This window comes from Muntiacus reevesi, chromosome 3 (assembly GCF_963930625.1).
Source record: "Muntiacus reevesi chromosome 3, mMunRee1.1, whole genome shotgun sequence".
Taxonomy (NCBI): Eukaryota; Metazoa; Chordata; class Mammalia; order Artiodactyla; family Cervidae; genus Muntiacus; species Muntiacus reevesi.
The window spans coordinates 201,958,352-201,976,080 of record NC_089251.1 but is presented as its reverse complement, the minus strand read 5'-3'; the positions used below and the strand labels follow the sequence as shown (position 1 = coordinate 201,976,080).

Sequence of the window (17,729 nt, the reverse complement as noted above, 5' to 3'; positions counted from 1 at the left end):
GCCTTATATGTACAGTACTTTGAATTCTCCTGTGAACCGGTGGTTAATGTATTACTGGTTCTCTCATTACTTAAGTACAATGTTTGGCAGGTATACTCTGTTAAAAATTATCATTTAACAGAACCAGCCACCAATTCTCCCACAGTAGATCCCGGGGGAAGAAAACCAGAGAAACTGCTCCTGTGACAGACTTCTGGGGGCCCATGCACCTGGGAGGACATCACCCAGGAAGGTCTGGAGCACCCTGGAAACAGAGGTGATACCATGAGGTCCGCAGTCACCTTGCATCCCGTCTGGGGAACATAAACCAGACCACAGCACCCTGGAGCCCACAGCCTTCAGAAAGAACTCAAGACTCTTGAGTCCCAGAGACCTGGGTTCCAATCCTCCCCACCACACCTTGCTGCCCAAGCCCTCCTGAGGTTGTCTAGGGGAAGAGATCACCTCCACCTGGAAAGCCTGGCACTCACTGGGTGCCAGGGAATGGCAGCTCCCTCCTGCCATCCTCCCCAATCCTCTTCCTCACCAAGTCCTTTTCTGTTTCATCCTGGCATTGGGGGGGCGGGGAACCCAGCTGGGTCCTCTGACCTGCAGGGCAATTTTTAGCTCCAGGGACTGGTGGATAGGTGCATCTGAAGGGGTCCCTGGATTACCCAGCTGGTTAATTCCCAGTTTTTATAAAGAGTAAGAGTCTCTTTCCAGGCATGAATAAAACCAGGCTCAAAGTTTCAGCATCCTTCTGGACACCTTTATCCCCTCCACGTGAAGTTTCCCTGGCAATCCGTCCCACTGTAGAGGTACGGACCCTGCAGTGGACATCTGTGTCACTGGGGAGATTCTGATTCAGTTGTCCTGAGCCCCAGGAATCTCCCTACAGGTGTTCTGTATGTGTTCATTAGGCTTCGCTTTGAGAATCTTCATACTGCATCCCTCCCTTCCCACCGCAGAGGCCCCTTCTTCTGGGCTCACACCAGCCTTGGGCTCCGGGAGCCCATCCAAGACGATTGGGAGAGGCCAGGGGAGGTCATGGCTGGAGGGGGCAGGGCTCCTCCTGGCGCCTGGGTGCAAACAGCTCCCTGCTCTGGGCAGTGGATCTAAAGACAGGAACCAGTCTGATTCATGACCGCTGGAGGCCCGTGCCCACAGAACCGGGCAAGGCACAGGCACTCAACAAGCGCCTAAGGAAAGGATGGACGCCCGAGTCTCCAGCCCCTGTTCCCCTCCTCATCACCCGCTCCTTGTAAATGGGCTCTCGCTGTGATGCCACACACGATTTCTGAATCCCACGTCCTCTGCTTGCCAGCTCTGCTTGAGGCCAGCAGGAGTCACTCTGTGCTTTACACACAGGAGGGCATTCCACCCACAGCAGTGTGCAAGGCACCCGACTCTGCCCTCATTTACAAATGAAGCAATAAAGCAAGGAGGTGGGTACCTAGAGTCACCCAGCCAGGAAACGGAAGGGCTGTGGGTAACTGTCCAGCCAGGCTCCTGGGTGCCACCTCATGGGCTCTGCCCACCTGCTTGTCTCCAGAGGCACCAGCCCCAGTTTCTTAGGGAAAGATGCCTGGCTGGGGCAGAGCAGCCCCGGGAGGTTGTGGCCCTGAGGAAGGGGGGAGAGGACAAAGGAGGAGAATGCCACGGGGACTCAGAGTGGGGCCTGATGGCGCTCCTACAATGACAGTGGAAGCTTCCAGGGGGCCAAGGACCAGGGTCTGAGTTCTTTCAGGAAAGTGGGGCATAAGAACCCCTTTGGATGTTCCAGAGCCTTCACCCCAACTCTCACCGTGTGCACCCAAAGAGGGCGGGCTGGACCTTCTTTCTTCTGGAACCTCCCCAGGGCACACGGGAAGGTTCTGCACTGTCTGGGCACCGGTCCTCCAGGTTCCCGCCATGGGCATGGCTCGCCAGGCCCCTGAGTGACTGTCGCCTCCCCAGATGCCCTTGGGACAGTGACGCGGTCCTGAGAGGCCCCGGACAGAGGGGCACACGGTGCCTCCTCTCTGGCACAGCACCCCACACCCTGCCTCCTTCCGCAGAAGCCCCGTTTACAATGCAGCCGCCCTTCCTCCTAGAAGCGCTGGGGGCGCTGCCCGCTGCGGACACACGAAGGAGCCTCTTCCCTCACTTTGGGAGCCGTGGCTTCAGGACTGAGGCTGGTCAGGTCAGCCAGGGCACTGGCCCGAGTCCCTGAGGCCGGACAACCCAACCCACGTCCGGCCAGCCAGACAGATGGGAAGGGTGCCAGGGCATCTGGCAGGCCTCCTGAGCTGGGTCATATCAGGTCTGGCCCACAGGAAAATGGCCTGGTGCTGGCAGACAGCAAGGGAGGAGCTGATGGGGGGTGAGAGCGAGAGGGACCGTTTCCCCCACAGCTGGCTCACGCCCATATCCTTCCTACTGGCCAGGGGGAAGAAAAGGCTGGGAAGGGGCTGTCCAGGCTGGCGCTGTACAATGCAGGGGTCGAGCAGGGTCACTGCCCCCAAGCAGAGATGAGGAACCCAGGCCCCAAGAGGCAAAGCGCTGGTGGAGCGCTGGTGGAGCTAGGATCCCACCTCCAGGCTGGGGGAGCTCGGATCCCACCTCCAGGCTGGGGGAGCTAGGATCCCACCTCCAGGCTGGGGGAGCTAGGATCCCACCTCCAGGCTGGGGGAGCTAGGATCCCACCTCCAGGCTGGGGGAGCTCGGATCCCACCTCCAGGCTGGGGGAGCTCGGATCCCACCTCCAGGCTGGGGGAGCTAGGATCCCACCTCCAGGCTGGGGGAGCTAGGATCCCACCTCCAGGCTGGGGGAGCTAGGATCCCACCTCCAGGCTGGGGGAGCTAGGATCCCACCTCCAGGCTGGGGGAGCTAGGATCCCACCTCCAGGCTGGGGGAGCTAGGATCCCACCTCCAGGCTGGGGGAGCTAGGATCCCACCTCCAGGCTGGTGGAGCTAGGATCCCACCTCCAGGTGGACCGTTGGCGGCAGCAGGCCTGGACACTGACTCCACATGGTACTGAGCATGTCCCAAACCCTGAGACATGGCCAGCCTCCCCCAGCCGTGGCCTCGTTGTCAGGACAGGTTCAGCACTGGACCGGACCTGGCCCAGCATGCGAGGAGCACGTCTCACTGGTAGGCTTGGGTGGCTGGCACATGGTTGAACACTTTTAATAGTTACACCTTTTTAAAAAGAATTTCATACGCATTAAAAGGTTATATAACAAGTATATCACAGCCATGATTTTGTAATTACTGCTGTTTAGGATGAGGCTAAGTTTTAAAAAAAAAATGTCAGTTTAAAAAAGAGAACCTTCATGCACTGTTGGTGGGAATGCAAGTTGGTGCAGCCACTGGCGAAAACAGTGGAGCTTCCTCAAAAAATTAAAATAGAGCCACCAAATGATCCAGCAATCTCACTACTGGACACACATCCGAAGGAAGTGAAATCACTGTCTCCAGAGCTATCTGCAGCCCCATGTTCACTGCAGCATTACTGCCATAGCCAAAGTATAGAAACAACTTTAGTGTCCATCAAAGGATGAATCGGATAAAGAAAATCATGATGAAATATCATTCAGCCTAAAAATTTTTTAATTTTTTAAAAGGAAATCCTGCCATGTGTGAAAACACGGATGAACTTAGACGACATTATGCTCAGTGAAAAAAGCCAGACACAGAAAGACAAACACTGCTATCGTCTCACTGGTGTGTGGAATCCAAGAAAGTCAACCTCAGAGAAGCAGAGAATAGAACCGTTGGTTACCAGGGGCGGGTGTTGGGGGGAAGACAGAGAGCTTGGTCAAAGATTACAGAGTTGGAGTTTTATATGATGCTGGTGGTTTAGTTACTAAGTCGTGTCTGACCCTTGCGACCCCTTGGACCGTAGCCTACCAGGCTCTTCTATCCATGGAGTTCTCCGGGCAAGAATACTGGAGTGGGTTGCCATTTCCTTCTCCAGGGGATCTTCCTGACCCAGGGATTGCACTGGGGTCTCCTGAATTGCAGGCAGATTCTTAATTGACTGAGCCACCAGGGAAGCCATATATGATGAGTAAGTCTAAGATCTAATGCACAGCATGATGGAAAAAGAGTCAACCCATTGATATAAAGGAAAAAACACTATGGAGACCACAGTACAGACGGTGCCTGGTGCAGGTGGGCTGGGAGGTCTATGGCTGGGGGAGCAGGGAGCAGAGTGGCCTGCTGACTACTTGCAGGGACCCCCTTTGCACTGCCCCAGGGTGTGAACGGAGGGCCTTGGGCCCCACTCCCTACAGGCTCCTGCTCTGAGGGAGGGACGGCTGCACAGGTGGAGCACGAAAGAGGTGGCATGGCGTCCTGGTCTGGCCTCCCGGGGGCCCGGGCACGGTACTCAGGTCACCAGGTTAGGGGAGGGCTGGGAAGCTGCAGAGCACAGTGCCTGAGTCGGGGTTGAGGGGGACCCATGAGGTAAGAGATGGAGGAGTTTTGTAAGCAGATCTACTGTTACTGAGCCAGTAGGGAGGGCAGGGCTGCGGTGAGGCAAGCAGGGCCCAGGGCCTCCCCTGCCCCTCTACCATCTCTGAGCTCACCTGTCAACACTGACCACCTTGCTGGAGGGGATGGCAGGGAAGACGGCGGGAAGTTCAGCTAGGGAAACGAGAAAAGACACCATCGGGCCGCGAATGCCGCGTGGGCAGCAGGGGGCGCCTGCCCAGTGCCCGCGGCAGAGCGTGGGGTCCTGGGCAGAGGTGAAGTGTGGTGGGGACAGAGTGAGCTCTGAACACACCGCTTACATGTATGAGCCCCTCCTTCCTCATCTATAAAATAATGCCACCCAGAACTTTGGTGGGAAGTAAATGACGTGTGTGTGCAGTGGATCTTTTTTTCCTCCTGGTATCTTTTTTCCCCCTTTTTTCTCCTCTTCCTTCTCAGATTACTGGTTCACAGCCTCCGAGAAGGGCAGGGAAACTTACAATCTCCCTGACCTGTTTCCAAAGGGCCCCCGGGGCAGGGGAATAAAGAGGAATTCTAGTGCAATCATAATTCTTGAGAAAATCATAAGTTTGATTTTCTTGATTGCAAGAAAATCTTGCAATCATAATTCTGAAAAAACAGATACAGAGCAAGACTTCACTCAGCCTAGGGAGACAAGAGTCATGTGATAAGCAGGGAAAAGAAGGTTCCTGAAAGAGGCTCAAGGGCCCTGCTGCCCATTTGCCCCAGACAGTGGGAAAACCCAGAGGGGAAACGGCTATGGGGACACATCCAGACAAGCATAACCAACAGCCGGTTTCCTGGCTTCATCAAGCCCCCTCTGCCTTCCTCAGCCCACCCCAAGGGCACCCTAAGGAGGTTTCCTTGGCTGTGTGAATGACCTGGCCTACAGTATTTAGGTCGGACCGTGTTCCCTGCTTGTGAGGGCTGGACCACACACAGAGGTGGTCAGGGTGGGGTCAGAGGAACTGGAGGCCCAGGGGGCAAAGGCCTTAACAAGCACAGCACAGGAGGCAGGCGCAACAGAGTCTGGGCTGCTTCTCTTTAAACTGAGAGGCACAAGCTATTCCTCGGGAGGAACTATCCTGGGGAGTAGTGAGCTCTCCAGTACTGAAAGAACCCAAGCAGAGAGGGCCGTGCAGTCAGGAGGCTGCAGTGGGTGAGACACAGAGCCTCTGAGTGGGGGCTGGGTGCCGCTTCCCTGGGGGAGGTCGGTTCTCCTCCCTCCAAGAGGCTTGCCCAAGGCAAGTGCTTCTGAGCTTGTGAGCACTGATCCTGAGCCTCCTCCTTCCCAGACTGTACAAACTGCACTGGCCCCGCAGAGTCCTCCTCAACCACCCACAAGCTCTCCCTCCTCCAGCTGAAACGCTTCCTTTCACGGTGTCTCTCACTCTAATTAGACATTCATTGGCACCAACAGTCTCTCTCTTCCTCTATTTTTTTCTTTTTTCAAATGCAAATCTTCTTGGGGAGAATGAGAATATCAGTCACTCACAGTTCAGTCTGGATCGCAAAACAATCCTCAGGATTTGCAGTCAAAAGATATGGGCTGAGAGTCCTCTTTCAGCACTGGGTGATCCCATGCCTCTAAGAGCCTCAACTTCCTCATCTGTGAGGTGGGATGGTAATAGTACTTAACTGCATGGGTTGCTTTAAGAACTAAAAAAAAAAATGTCCAAAGCGCTCCATAAATGTAAGTTTCTTGTTTCTGAGAAATGAGCCAGGGTCAGCTGTGGCAAGGAAAGTTTAGGGAGAGGTGAGCTCTGGATAAGGTGAGGGTTGTCCCAGGGTGTCTGTCTGCCAGAGGCCATCAGGGGCAAGGAGAATCCAGAAAAGGACCTGGAATGTTTGTTAGAGAAAATGCATTAAAGGCCAGCATGTAAGACATACTGATACATGCCACTACATGGGTGAACCTTGGAAACATTAGTGGAAGGAGATGGACTCAAAGGTCACGGGTTGTGACTCCATTCGTACGAAACGAACAGAGTCAGCGAATGCAGAGAGGCAGGGAGTGGATGTATGGTTGCCAGGGTGGGGCAGAGGAAGGAGGGAGATGAGTAGCAGTAGGCACAGGTTTTATCTTGGGGTGATGAGAAGAAAATGCTTTGGGGCTATATAGAGGTGCTGGTTGCCCTGTGAATGCATCAAATGCTACTGACTTGTTCAATAAGATGGTCAATATCATGCGAATTTCACCTCAATAAAAAGGCACACTGACCTCCCCCGCAACCCCTTAGAAGGCAGCCCATGTTCTTTGGGAGTGGGGAGCCCACTGGCAAAGAGACAAGGAAAAGGGGATGGTGAGTCCCCACTCTGAAGGCCAGGATGTGAAGACCCAGAGAGGACCGGGTCTTGCCCGAGGTCACACAGCCCCCAAGTGACACAGCATGCACCTGCCCAGGTCTGTCCGACCACTCTGTCTCTGGAACATTCCTCCCGAGGGTGAGGCAGAGACCTTCCACCAGCCAGCTCTGAGGGGGTATCGGCTTCTGAAAACAGAGTAATAAATGGCCCAGTAGGGCAGGCCATGCAGCTATTAGAGTGACCCTGAAATGCTCCCAGGAAACGCTGGGAAGGCCTTGGTCACCTAGCCCGGAATAGCTGAAGAGTTAATTTTTCATCTGTGATAAGTGTGCCGAGTTTGGTGACAGCCTGGTGAGTGGCATTTCCTGGGCCTCTCTTAGCATTCAAACATTAACCTCCTCCCCAGGGAAGACCAGGCAGCTTAACCATTAACCCTGTACCCCCAACAGAGAGTCTGCCAGCCCCTCCTGGCCTCGGGCACCAGACAGAGCCTTCCTGGGGGATGGGAGGGCCTTCAGGAGTCATGCTCCTGAGCGGAGTTACGGGCTTGGACCCACATCCAGGCAGCCTCAGCCCAGCCCCTCCACCCACCAGGTTCTGATGGGGATGCCGGGGCTGAGCCTGCCCAAGGGCTCCATGGCTTTGCTGTTTCTCCTGATTTCTTTCTTTGAGGGAATCTTCCCCTGCAGCCACCACATCCGTTCTAAATTCCATGATGGCTTTTCTGGCTCAGCTTTCTCAACCTCTGAGCAGAACAGGACTGAAGACTTTCCCAGGAGGCTGGGTCCTCACACATCTTCTGTCTCAGGGGTTTTTAAACCAGGTTTTCTGAGCAACAGATACTTTTTTCTAAATAAAAGCTGCAGAAGGCCAAAATGCAAAAGAGACCCAAGAGGTCTGAGCCTTTGTGCTGGGGTGGAGTCAACCTGGCTCCCTTCGCTTACCGGCCTGGCAGGACATAGTGGCAAACACTGCGAGTGATGGATGGCCTCACTGCACGGGGAGAGTGAGGTCTCCCCAAGAGCTCATAGAAGAACCCAGCGGGAGTCCCTAATGAGCCCTCTCAGCCCTGGATGCACAAGTAGGACTCGGGACAGAAGACAGTCAGACTTGCTGCAAGTCAGTCAACGTGGGCATATTCACAGCCTCCCCAGTCCTGCAGTCTGAGGTCAGTGCCCACAGGGTGATGGCAGGTCAGGCTCTGGGAAGCACCTGCCATGGGCAACGTGGCCATACCACTCACCTCGGCTGGTCTGTGACGAGCTGGGCAGCTGGGAGCATCCGCATCCTCTACCACAGAGGCTCTGCCTCGTCTCCCCCTGTCTCCTTCAGGCCTCCCCTTTCTACTCTCAGTCAAGGGTCTGCACTCATTCCCCTTATAAGTCAATCAACAAACACACCAAGTGCTCGGTCTTAGAGGAACGTGACACAGTCTGTCCCAGTCCAGCAAACACATCTCCACGATGCAGTGCAGATGTGCCAGGAGGGAAAGAAGTGTTGGGCGTGGAGGTGGGGTGGTCCTGCGGAAGTCAGGGCGGCCAGCTACGCCAGCAGAAATCATTTCCTGGAGGAGAGGCTGACAGGACTGGAGAAGAGGAAATGGAGCCAAAGCAGAGGGCTCAGTATGTGCAAAGGCCCAGACGCATGAGAAAACTGACTGTCAGAAAGCTGAAAGCAGTTTGGTTGAGCCACGTGGAAACATTTGGAGAGGATGCCTGAATAAGGGCCAAGTCAGGAGCTGAACCTCATCCTGGAGCCCCGGGGAACAATGGAACATTTAAGCACTTCAGATGCTAATGTTTAAAATAACCATCTATAACTTCTTGATGTGAGCTGAAGTTTACCATCATCTCTCCCAGGGGTCTGACATTCTGGGCTTTACCCCTAAGGCCTGAATACAAGTGCCACACTCTGTCACTGGAATTTTAGACATTTTCCTTGGGGACATGAGGGCAGCTGCTGCTCCTGGGGTGGCAGGGGACTCCCTGGAGTTCAGGAGGCTGTGACTCAATGGTGGGCCCCCTCTGAGCCATAAGGTCCCACTTTGGTTCCCCTGAAGCACCTTCCACAGCTAGCATAGGGGAAGGAAGTTCTCATCCTGCCCATCCCTCACGCAGGGGCTAGTAACTTGGCCAGAGCATATCACAGCATCCGCACTGCTTGGCCTCTGATTCCCATGGCACCTTCTTTCTCCTGCCTCTGGCTGCACCTGGTGGATAAGTGCAGGGATCTCAAGGCCACTCCTCCTACAACCTCAGTCTCGGTTGCCACCCAGACAAAAGTGTTCCCCAGCCCAATTCTCCTCTGAAGCTTCCATTATGTGTGTCTTGATCTGAACTCATGATTTTCATCTCTCTTCACCCAAAATACTCTCCCCTCCTCCCAAGGTGCTGCAGCCACCTTATGACCCGGAGGTGCACGTCACACATTGAGCAGAAAGAGAGGAGGAATATGGGATCTGATGACACCCAGGAACTTTGCACGAGCTCTGGATCTTTCATGATGTGTGAAAAAGCAACCCATATATGATGAAGCTTGCATATCAAGTCTCTGCCATGTGTACAAAAACATATTCCTCAGCCATAAGAGAGGAGTCTACATGACATCAATCTTACCATTTTCATCTCAAAACAAGAAGTGTTAAATGTTTTTGAATGAATGCTTTTAATGTCACACCAATCCCATAAAACAGATGTGGAGATTGAGGTCCAGAGACATTAAGGACTTGTTCAAGATCACACAGCCTAATTTAAAAGCCTGGGCCTCTCCTTTCCTCTCTCCTCACCTCCACTCCTCTTCCTTTTTCTTTCGTTTTAAAAACTGAAATGAAATTCACATACAGAGATGGGATTGCCTCCGCCTTACAGCCACCATCATGACTAGACTAGAGGTCAAACAGTTGTCTTCCCTGGAGCGAGGGAGCAGACGGGAAGGGAGAAAAGAGGAGAGCCCCGCAGACACAGCTCCGAGGACAGGAGGCAGCGACACAGCGGGAACAGCGGCTCGTGCGGTGGCTGGGTTCCTGGGAGTGTGTGGGGCAGGGTGGGAAAGGAGTCACGGGCCTGTTGTCCCCCGCCATGGGGGAAAACAAGAAAGTAGATAACCAACAGCTCAAGAATTTCATGAGCAAAAGCCATGACCTGGAGAGGACAGGACTGCAAAGGAATACGCCTGCTGGTAAGTTAGGTGAAAAGGATCATTTTCCAGAAACACTCAAACTACCAAGATGGAGAGAGGAGCAAGCAAAAATCAGAACAGACCTCTAACTAGTCAGGAGATTTAATCTGTAACAAAAAATCTCCCAACAAAGGAAAGGCCAGATGGCCACCCTCATACAGTCTACCAGACATTTAAAGAATAATTAATACCAACACTCATCAAACACTCCCAAAATACTGTAAAGGAGGAAGCACTTGTAAAATCATTCTATGAGGCCGGCATTGTCCGATACCAAACACACATAAACACTCTACAAGAAAGGAAAACTACAGACCAATATCCCTGATGAACAATGATATAAACATTCTCAACAAAATACTAGCAACTGAACTGAACAGCACATTAAAAGAATTATACACCCTAACCAAGTGGGATCTATCTTTGGGATGCAAGGATGGTTCAACATGTGAAGATTGCTTTGTGTGATGCACCACACTAACAGAAGAACAAAAAACACATTATCATCTCAACAGATGCAGATAAAATATTTGATAAGAATCAACATCCTTTCATGATAGAAACACTTAAACTAGAAATAGGAAGAAACTATCGCAATAAAATAAAGGTCATATATGTAAAGGTCAGCATGAACATCACATTCAGTGATGAAGCCTGAAAGCTTTTCGTGTAAGATCAGGAACAAGACAAGGATGCCCACCTTTGCCACTTATATTCAGCATAGTACTGGAAGCCCCAAACTCCGCTGTGCTTAATTGCTCAGTCATGTCTGACTCTTTGCGACTCCATGGACTGTAGCCCGCCCGGATCCTCTGTCCACGGGGATTCTCCAGGCAAGAATACTGGAGTGGGTTGCCGTGCCCTCCTCCAGGAGATTTTCCAAACCCAGGGATTGAACCCAGGTCTCCCGCATTGCAGTAAGATTCTTTACCATCTGAGCCTCCAGGGAAGCCCAACAATGTGGAGTGGGAAGTCTATCCCTTCTCCAGGGGATCTTCCTGAACCCCAGGAATCAAACAGGGTCTCCTGTATTACCAGCTAAGCTGCCAGGGAAGCCCACTGGAAGCCCTAGTCTACATCAATTAGGCAAGAAATAAATAAAAGATGTCTAAATTGGAGGAAAGATGTAAAATTATCTGCTTTTAGATAATGTGATCTTACATGTAGAAAGCCCTAATGATTTCTGAAGTGGATTCAGCAAAGTGACAGGGCAGATACAAAATCAATACACAAACATTACTAATTATCAGAGAAATGCAAATCAAAACTGTAATGAGGCATCATCTCACACCAGTCAGAATGGCCATCAAAAAATCTACAAACAATAAATGGTGGAGAGGGTGTGAGGAAAAGGAGACCCTCCTACGCTGTTAGTAGGAATATAAACTGATATAGCCATTATGGAGAACAGTATGGAGACTCCTTAAAAAACTAGGAATAAATCTACTATATGATCTAGCAAACCTACTACTGGGCATATATCCTGAGAAAACCACAATTCTAAAACACACATGTATCCCAGTGTTCACTGCAGCACTATTTACAGTAGCCAAGACATGGAAGCAACCGAGATGTCCATCAACAGATGAATGGATAAAGAAGATGTGGTACATATACACAATGGAATATCACTCAGTCACAAAAAGAGGGGATTTAAGTCAGTTCTAATGAGCTGGATGAACCTAGAGCCTGTTATAGAGAATGAAGTAAGTCAGAAGGAGAAAACAAATGTTGTATATTAATACACACATATGGAATCTAGAAACACGGTACTGATGAACCTATTTGCAGGGAAGGAATGGAGATGCAGATGCAGAGAATGAACTTGTGGACACCGCGGGGGAAGGGGAGAGGTGGATGAATGCAGAAACTAGCATCAACATATGTACACGGTCATGTGTAAAATGGACAGCTGGTGAGAAGCTTCTGCATAACACGCGGAGTCCAGTCCGGTGCTCTGTGATGATCTGGAGAGGCAGGGTGGGGTTGGGAGGCTCAAGGGAGAGGGGATATGTGTGTAGTGGTAGCTGATTGCGTTGTGCAGTGGAAGCGAAAAAAAGACTGTAAAAAATTTTTTAAAAATCAACACACAAAAATTAGTTGCATTCCTATACACTAATGAGAAATAACTTACAAAGGAAATTAAGAAACAAACCCATTTATGATAGCATTAAAAAGAATAAAATACTTAGGAATAAACCTAACCAACAAGATGAAAGACTTGCACATTGAAAACTACCAAATGTTGCTGAAAGAAATTAAAACACAAATAAATGGAAAGACATCCTGCGTTCATGGATTGGATGACTTGCTATTTTTAAGATGTCAGTACTACCCAAAGTGATCTACAGATTTACTGCACTCTGTATTAAAATTCCAATGACGAGGAGCTCCCCGGAGGCCCAGCGGTAAGGACACAGCGCTTTCACTTCAGGGGCGCAGGTTCCATCCCTGGTCAGGGAACTGAGATCCTACAAGCCACATGGCATGGCCATAAAAAAAAAATCCAAATGACAGAAATAGCTTATTTAATATTTATTTAGTTAGAATTTATTTAATATTATCAGCCTTCCCTGGTGGCTCAGACAGTAAAGAATCTGCCTGCAATGCAGGCGTCTCCACAAAGATGTGGAGAAAAGGGAAACCTCATGCACTGCTGCTGGGAATGTAGATTGGTACAGCCACTCTGGAAAAACTATGGAGAGTCCTCACAAAGTTAAAAATAGAATTATCATGTGATCCAGCAATTCCACTCCTGGGTATTTATCCAAAGAAAACAAAAACACTAATTAGAAAAGATATGTTCATTGCAGCATTACTTACAATAGTCAGGATATGGAAGCAACCCAAGCACCCATCAGTAGATGAACGGATAAAGAAGGTGTGGTATATATACACAAGGGAATATTACTCAGTCATAAAAAAGGATGAAATCTTAACAGCTGTGGCGACATGCATGGACCTAGAGGGTATTATTGCTAACGAAATAAGTCAGATAAAGATAAATACTGTATGACTTCACTTATATGTGAAATCTCTAAAACAAAACAAATGAGAAAACCAAACTAAACAGAAACAGAGTTACAGATACAGAGAACAAATAGGTAGTTGCCAGAGGGAAGTTGGGTGGAGGAAGAAAGAAATAGACGAGGGACATTAAGGGATACAAATGTTCCAGATGCAAAATATATGAGCTACAGCTATGAAATGTACAGAGAGGGAAATATAATTACTATGTAGTATCTTTATATGGTCACATATCATAACTAGATTCATCAGTGGTGATCATTCTGAAATGTATAGAATATTAAATCACTAATTGTGTAACAGAAATTAACTAGTTTTATAGGTCAATTATATGTCAAAAACAAATTCATAGAAAAAGAGATCAGATTTGCGGTTACCAGAGGCAGGGTTAGGGGGAATTGGATGCAAGTAGTCAAAAGATACAAACTCCCAGTTATAAGTGCTAGGGATGTAATGCATACCATGATAAAGGCAGTTAACACCGCTGTATGGTAAGTATGAAAGTTCTTAAGAGAATATTCCTAAGAGTTCACATCATACAATTTTTTTCCATTTCTTAACTTTGTACCTATATGAGATGACAGATGTTTACTAAACTTACTGTGATAATACTTTCATTATGTATGCAAGTCAGATCATTATGCTATATACCTTAAACTTATGCAACGCTGTATGTCAACTATATCTCAATAAAACTGGAAGAAAAATAAATAAATGAAAATGGTTAAGAGAGTAAAATTTGTTGCAAGTATTTTGCTACAACTAAAAAAACAAAACAGAACACTGACAACATCAAATGCTGGCGAGGATATAGAACAACAGGAATGATCACTCATCACTGGCAGAAATTTAAATGGTGCAGCCACTTGGAAGAGACTTTTCAGTAAAATCTATTGAAAGGAAATTCATATGACATGAAATTAACCACTAGCCATCTTAAAGTGTGCAGTCAGTGGCATTTAGGACAGGGTATTGTGTGACCAGCACCTCTACCTAGTTCTACACCTTCCACCACCAAGAGGCAGTTCCTACACAGGTGCTGGGCAGGCCCCCGGGGCCCCTGAGAGCCGCTAATCTGACTTTTGTCTCTGTGAACTGCCTAATCCAGGCATTTCATATAAACAGAATCATATCATGTGATTGTGCGCTTGATCACTCGGTCATGTCTGACTCTTTGGAGCCCCGTGGGCTGTAGCCCGCCAGGTTCCTCTGTACTTGGAATTTCCCAGGCAACCATACTGGAGTTGGTTGCCATTTCCTACACTAAGGGATCTTCCAACTCAGGGATCAAACCCCTTGTCTCCTGCATCTCCTGTATTGGCAGGCAGATTCTTTACCAATAGCACCACCTAAGACTTCTCCACGTTGCGGCATGTACCAGTACTCCACTCCTTTTTAAGGCTGAATACTATTCTGTTGTGTGTACAGACCACATCTTCATCTTTCACCAGCTGACAGACACTTGGGTTGTTCTGTCAGCTGCTGTAGCCGGTACAGTGAAGACCTTGTCTGTACAAGACTTTGTCTGACTATTTGTGAGGGTTATTTTCTTAATGCCACATCCTCCACTGCCTTTAGATGAGTAAAAGCTAAGAAGATAAGTGAAGGAAGGGAGTAGAAATAAAATTAATATGTAAAGAGCAAATTAATAATATTGACCGTCTTGACTAATAATAATAGTTAATGTTTAAATTAGTAATCTTTAAGAAGCACCTATATTTAACATCTTTATCTTACATATATTTATAATTCTAACATACTTTAACACCTCTGTTTTATAGATCAGGAAAGTGAGGCTCAGAACATTAAGTAATTTGTTCACATTCACACAGCCAGTGAGGGTCAGCCAGCAATGGACCCTGAGTTTCCCAGACCCCACACTGACTTTCTGTTACCTCCCCCATCAAACTAGCAATGGAGGTGAGAGAATGGATAAGAGGTACACCACCATGACAAGTAACTCTCACCAAAACACTCACCTGGGTGAAGTCATCATGCAGAAGCTAATGGGTCAAAAACCCTGGTTGTACCCATAAACTCAGAGAAACAAAGAGGGGTGATGATGTGGCTTTTCAGCATGTGTAGACAGCTCACCAGGGTCACTCTAGACCCTCTCCTCTGCTCATTCTCTGAAGGAATACAGTTGGTCCAGCCCCTACCTCCCACCAACCCAGTGGAAATGAACACGCGCACATCCCAGAGTGGATGCAGGTAGGCACGCACCTGGGGCTGGATGCTCCGCGCTCTCCCGGGAGAGCTCCTGCAGGCACTCGTCCCTCTCCACCCGCAGCACCTGCAGCACATCACACAGTCGAGGCGGGGTACCAACCTGCAAACCCAAAGCCAAGAGCGCTAGTCAGCCCCACAAAGCTGACTCTAACACGTAAGGCCTCGCTGAGAGCAAGAATGGGGCCAGACAACAGAGATTCCGAAGGAGGAAAACAGAACAGTGAATGTAGCAAAAAAGAAGCGGACTTCTATCCCTTCTCCAGGGGGTCTTCCCCACCCAGGAATCGAACCCGGGTGTCCTGCATTGCAGGTGGGTTCTTTACCAATTGAGCTATCAGGGAAGTCCCACAGATACAGAAACAAACTTTAGTTACCAGTGGGAAGAGGGAACGGGAAAAGGACAAAATAGGGCCGGGGAGTAAGGGGCACAAATTGTTAGGTACAAAATAAGCTGCAAGGATACATTGCACAACACAGGGAATACAGCCCATATTTTATAATAACTATTAGTGGAGTATAACCTTCAAAAATTGTGACTCACTAATTGTATACATCTGTAACCTGTATGATATTATACATCAACCATACTTCAATAGCAATAGACTTGTAAGAAAAAGTAATTTAAGCTATAGACTTTAATTACTGTATCAATATTAGTACACCAACCGTAACCAATGCACCACTTTAATGCAAAACATTAATAACAAGAGACACTGGGAGGAGGGATTGAGAGGGGTATGTGGTCATTCTTTGCACTTTCTGCACAATTTTTCTACAAACTTAAGTCCTCTCAACAAAATAAGTTCTCTTAATTAAAAAATAGATTTTTTAAAAATAATAACTGGGAGAAAATAACTGGGAGAAATCAGTTCACCTAATGTAAAGACTTGCTGCATAGCTACAGGAGTCAAAAGAACTTGGTATTAGCAGAAGAATAGGCAACAGTGTTATAGTAATTGGACAGTTATAGATAACAAAACAAACCTAAGACTCATACCTTATATAAAAATTACCTAAAAATAATGATGGACTTGAGTGCAAAAAATTCAACTAAAACCTTTAGAAAAAAATCACAGGAGAACATCTTCAAAATGCAGAGCAAGACAAAGATTCTTTATACTTGATACCAAAAGCAAGATCCATAAAAAGAAAAACTGATAAACTGGACTTTATTGAAACTAAAAACTTTTGCTCCATGAAAAACCATGTTAAGAGGATGAAAAGACAAGCTATAGACTAGGAGAAAATAACTGTAATTAATAAATTAGGATTAATATCTAGAATATATAAAAAACATTCAAAACCCAATAGTAAGCAAATTTTAAAAATCTAACTAGAAGACAGGCAAAATGCATGAAGAGACAATTCACAGAAGAAGATATACAGACAGCAAACAAGAACATGAAACGATGTTCAACATTATTAGCTATTAGGTAAATGCAAATTGAAATTGCAATGTGATATCACTACATGCTTATTAGAAGATCTAAAATTGAAAAAGTCACAACAACGTTGGCAAGGCTGTGGTGAAACTAGGTCACTCACATGTTGCTGGTGGGATTGTAAAATGAGACAACCACTCCAGAAAACAAGTTGGCAGGGTCTTAAAAGCTAAACACGCAACTATTAATATTACATGATCCAACCATTGCACTCCTGGGCATTTATCCTGGAGAAGTGAAAGCTTATGTTCACACACACACACAAATACCTGTATACTAATATTTACAGCAGCTTTATTCCTAATACCTCAAAACTCAAACAATCCAGATGCCTTTCAATGTGTAAGTGGGGAACTATGGACCATCCACACTATGAAATTCTGCATTGTCTCTCAGTCAGGTCCGACTCTTTGGGACCCCATGGACTGTAGCCCGCCAGGCTCCTCTGTCCCTGAGGATTCTCTAAGCAAGAATACTGGGGTGGGGCTGCCATGCCCTCCTCCAAGGGAACCCAGGGATCAAACCCAGGTCTCCCACATCGCAGGATGATTCTTTTACCATCTGGACCAACAGAGAAGCCCTCATCAATAAAAAGGATCAAAGTGGTGACACATGGACCAACCTATATGAATCTCCAGAGAAGCATGCTCAATGAAAAAAGCCAATCCCAAACAGTTACAGTATGATTTCCTTTATATAATGCTCTTTTTTAGTTTATTTTTATCTTATATTGGAGTGTAGCTGATTTACAGTGTTGTGTGAGTTTCAGGTGTATAGCAAAGTGATTCTGTTACCCATGTACACATATCCATCATTCTTCCGATTCTTTTCCCACATGGTTACCACAGCACAGTGTTAAGCACGGTTCCCGGCGCTCCACAGTGGGTCCTCACTGATTACCTGTTTTACATACAGTAGTGTGCATATTTTAACCCCAAACTCTTACCCATCACCCCCACCGCCACCGACATTTCCCTTCTGGTAGCCACAAGTTTGTTCTCTATGTCTGTGAGCCTGTTTCTGTCCTGTAAATACATTCACTTGTATCATTTTTTAGATTCCACATCATTTACATAACATTCTTGCCATG

General features: G+C 47.9%; 1 protein-coding gene across 1 annotated transcript in view; it reads right to left on the bottom strand.

Annotated features, from left to right (window-relative positions):
- The window catches only part of SCTR (secretin receptor), a 67,206-nt gene that overhangs the window by 38,731 nt on the left and 10,746 nt on the right, over window positions 1-17,729 (bottom strand). The window contains exon 2 of the mRNA XM_065927816.1: window positions 15,192-15,297. Coding sequence (XP_065783888.1) covers window positions 15,192-15,297 — 106 coding nt within the window. The remainder of the gene's footprint in view (window positions 1-15,191; window positions 15,298-17,729) is intronic.